This window comes from Triticum urartu, chromosome 7A, assembly GCF_056163025.1.
Source record: "Triticum urartu cultivar PI428250 chromosome 7A, HENAU_Tu73, whole genome shotgun sequence".
NCBI classification, from domain to species: Eukaryota; Viridiplantae; Streptophyta; class Magnoliopsida; order Poales; family Poaceae; genus Triticum; species Triticum urartu.
The window spans coordinates 37,220,730-37,224,843 of NC_141879.1; the positions used below are offsets into that span (position 1 = coordinate 37,220,730).

The window sequence follows — 4,114 nt, forward strand, 5'->3', positions numbered from 1 at the left end:
TACTCTACAATGTACCAAGCAATGATGATCCCGCACTGGCTCAGGTCAGGTCCTCCAAAGTCCCAAACAAGATCAAGGTTCTTGGATGGCTACCCCAACATGAGAGATTAAACACGAGCAAAAGTTTAGTGAAGAAGAAGATTGTTGACTCCGCGAAATGCCCCCTATGCTTGCAAGCACCTGAAGACTGCACCCACCTCTTCTTGCTCCCTATGCTTGCTGTCCTAGCTAATAATTGGTAACACGTCATGCATTGCACAAGCGCTCGATTTAATCTATCAACCGAACCTACTCATAGAGGAAAAGTTACCATGCACAACTAATATTTTTCAGATCAATTTCTAGACAAACTAAATGACGGGATGCCTGTGAGTCTCGAAGGTTTTAAAACTCCTTCAAAGCAAAAGATCACAGAAGGAAGGGGAATGAATGAGCTTGTCAGTTCTCTCTAATATCTCAACTTGCACCATCATACAACTAAATTTGTATTGTGGATATGATACCTAGACCATCAAGATGTTGTTTGGTAGATAAAAGTGGTATTTTGATCCCCGGTTAAATAAGCAGAGGGCAGGAGAGTGCAAACATGAATGAATAAGGTGAAATATGGAAGGTATATATTGAGCCCAACACCATCGAAGAAACTTGACAAGCATGTGGCATGTATGACAAGTTGTCATTGACAACGAGTAACATGCATCCCTCATGAGCTATATTTCAAATAAGATTTTTATTTCTGGGTGCAAAAACCTGTACATCCGGGAAGCATGTGACAGGACTTTGTCCATGGTCTGTCACACTATTCGGATAATCTTCCTTAGACTTGATTATATATTAGCTAAATAAAATTCAAAGTATCAAATAGATGCAAACTTCAAAAGTACTTACCGAAATAGACGACAACATAAAACCCAAATAATAAGTGCCACACGTCAGGTGTGTGGCACTCCGGCCTTGCCGTTTTTTATGGCAATTCCAGTCACTCAAGGGTGACAGTTTTTTTAACCGAAAAAGAAGGGTGACAAATTTCAGTGACACACGGTAAGTTTCTGTTAAAAATAATCTGGAGCACGGCAGTTGTCATGCTTGACAACAAAAGTTACCATCCTCGCGTCACTAACTTGCCACAAAGAACGTTCGGAGTTGCCATGTGCTCGTACCTGACGGGTAGCACTTATCAGGGTCCATATATAGTTTGCCAGGCGTTCACATGTACATATCTTCTATATCTAAATAACTAGTCCGCACTGACCTATTTCTTTTAACATGCAAGCATAATACCTCATCAAGCAACATGCATTAGAAAAGGCCCACCTCAACATTCAATGAGTCATAGGAAATGGTCCACCCGAACATGCAAACATGCATGAGATATTTAATAAATATTTTATAAAAATACAAAAATCAAACACAATAAAGCATATGTATTTTTATAGTTTTAGCTCTCATATTATTTTTCTGAGTACTCATATTCCATAAAATCAAATATCTTTGAAATATATTGCACAATATTCCCGCAACAGCGTGCGGGGCACCATCTAGTATAAAGTAATTTGGGAGTCTTTATGATTTAGCTGTTTATGTCACGACAGAACTTCCTGCCGCTTCATCCCCGTAGCACCTTGATGTTTACCATCTTGGCCATTGACGCCACAAACCACACCTTCCACGTCGTTGAGTCAGCAGTGCTTTCAGCTACGGTCGTTGGCATGTCACAGCAGGTGAGCAACGGCGCGTCCATGGTTTATCTATAATCTTCCATAGACTTGATTATGTACTACGTACTCTCCGTCCCATAATTTTTTTTTAAAAAATAGTGTAGTGTAAAAAAAAACGTCTTATATTATGGATGGAGGGAGCAGTTAAATAAGATTCAAAGTATCAAACACACTCGCGGATTTCGAAAGAACTTATCCAAATAGGCAGGAAATCAAGGGCAACTAAAAGAGTGCACCTTTTCTAGCCAATTAAAAATTCGTTGTTGAGGTTACAAAAAACCAGAAAAGTAGTTTTACATGTGAATCGTCTAACCAAAATACCACAGTAACTGGCCGGCTGCCACAAGGAGAAATCTTGAATGTAGTGCAAAATGAGGCACAAAAGAAAAATCACTAGATCTAAGTGTGTCTTAACAATTTAGCTGTTTATGGCACCACAGAACTTCCTGACCTGCCCATTCGTCCCTGTAAGCACCTCGATGTTTCCCATCTTGACCATCGATGCCGCAAACCGCACCTTCCACAACAAGGAGTCGCCAGCGTTTTCTTGCACCTTCGCCGCAGTGTCGTTGCGGGTGAGCAGCGCCGCGTCCGACGTGAACAACACTCGCCTAGCGACAGCGTTCTTGAAGAACTGATTGCTCAGCGTTGTCGGCGCCACTGCGCTGTTGTTCACCACCGGGTCCGGCGCACCACTCACCGGCGCTGGGCACGTCTTCTTTAGGTCCGTGGCGTATGCAGCGTCCATCGTCGGGTCCACCTCGGGGTACAGCCGGTTAGTGAACCCGGAGCAATGCGCCACACCGATGGAGTGCGCGCCGGAGAGAGCCACGAGGTCGTCGACATTAAGCCCCTTGCGGGTGAAGCTGCCGACGAGGTCCTCGATTCCGAAGAAAGGCGACGGCATGTTCGTGAAGACAGAGGAGGCTTTCGACACGTTGCCGTCGCGCCTCCCGGAGCGGACGTGGTAGGAGAAGCCGGCGGATTTACTGACGGAGTCGCGTGCGGCGAAGGCAAGGACGTCGGCGCAGGAGACCGTCAAAGGACACACGGCCTCGACGGCCGCCTTGATCTTGTCGACGGCCTCATACCCAGCTAGGGGAATGGCTGACTTTTCCGGCTGGGGGTTGGCGTTCGAGGAGTTCAGAAGGATGGAGGCATCACAACCCTAATGATATCAACGGCCAAATTAAGCTGTTAGCTCAACGCAAAAACATTTCAAAAGTTTAGTGTAGTAGACATTGTAGAACTATTTTCAGTCATGTTAATAAATGGAAATTCACCCGCAAAAAATATTAAAAAAATAAATGGAAATTATATCATCTTGAAGCCATGGTATATTGGATATACGTTCATAACCCAAAGTAAAATAAGAAAGAAAGGAAGAAGGAAATGTTATATTTATGAAAACCATAAGTTTGATACGTACCATGACAAAGCAATCGTGGAAGTGCAGGCGAATTAAGGCCGCAGCAATACTTGGGTTGGCGTCGGTCAAGTTGTAGACGACATTCTTGATTGTTTCCTCGGCCTTCGGGCATGACGAGCTGTAGAAATCGTACGGCAATTCTGCAGATGACATGGTGATGAGCGTAGCCTGGAAGGCCACCATGAGCAGCTGCACGCATGTCAGCTTCACCATCTTGTCCATCTTCCTGAAGTTCTTGGCTAAACAATAAGGGATGGTATCAAATGGGTGGCAAATGTGTCTGAGAAAATGTATGCCGGCAGATGATGTGATGTGAAATGCAAGACATTAGATGTATTTATAGACACGTACAGGTTACAGATGCATGTAATGATCAATCAGTTTGGACATGTAAATTAACATAAGAGATTTGAGGAATATTTGGAGGTCAACAATCACAAGAATATTAGCCAGTTGTTGTCTGTGAACATGGGGAGCAACACAGCCTATCATTCAGCGGTGTGTAGGCGTTGACATCAATTGCACGCCTATCCTAGTACCGGTGGATTTCTATGTATATAATTTCATGGTTGTTTTATCTGAACTACTTGACCTATAACGACTTCGGTTGTGCTTTAATTATTGCTTTGTTTGTCCTAATCATTTGGGACTGAGTTGACTTGTTTTCTCGGTGTAATGCTAGCTAAAACACTAAAGAATACCCGCATAAATATGAATTAGTCGCTAAAAACTGAGTAAATTGCACCCACGGTCTTAAAATTGTCTTGCAGGTGAACTTGGGTCGCACAAGTTGAAAATTGTGCTGTGCTAATCACACGACTTCACAAAAGCGCTCCTCGGAGATCACAAACAACCCACGCCGGACAATATCATGCTGACATGTTTCTTCTTTTTTTTTAGCAAAAGACACCCTTTGATGTGCAATGAATTTGATGTATTTATTTACATGTATGTAACTACTCCCTTC

The 4,114-nt window shown here is 43.2% G+C and overlaps 1 protein-coding gene across 1 annotated transcript; it reads right to left on the minus strand.

Moving 5' to 3' along the window:
• Positions 1-1,996: 1,996 nt before the first annotated feature.
• LOC125523828 (peroxidase 2) lies at positions 1,997-3,438 on the minus strand. The gene is made up of 2 exons (XM_048688896.2): positions 3,148-3,438; positions 1,997-2,886 (listed from the first exon to the last, which is right to left on the minus strand). Exons 1-2 carry the CDS (start codon positions 3,367-3,369, stop codon positions 2,137-2,139), a joined length of 972 nt encoding a protein of 323 aa, XP_048544853.1. The 5' UTR covers positions 3,370-3,438; the 3' UTR covers positions 1,997-2,136.
• Positions 3,439-4,114: the final 676 nt, after the last annotated feature.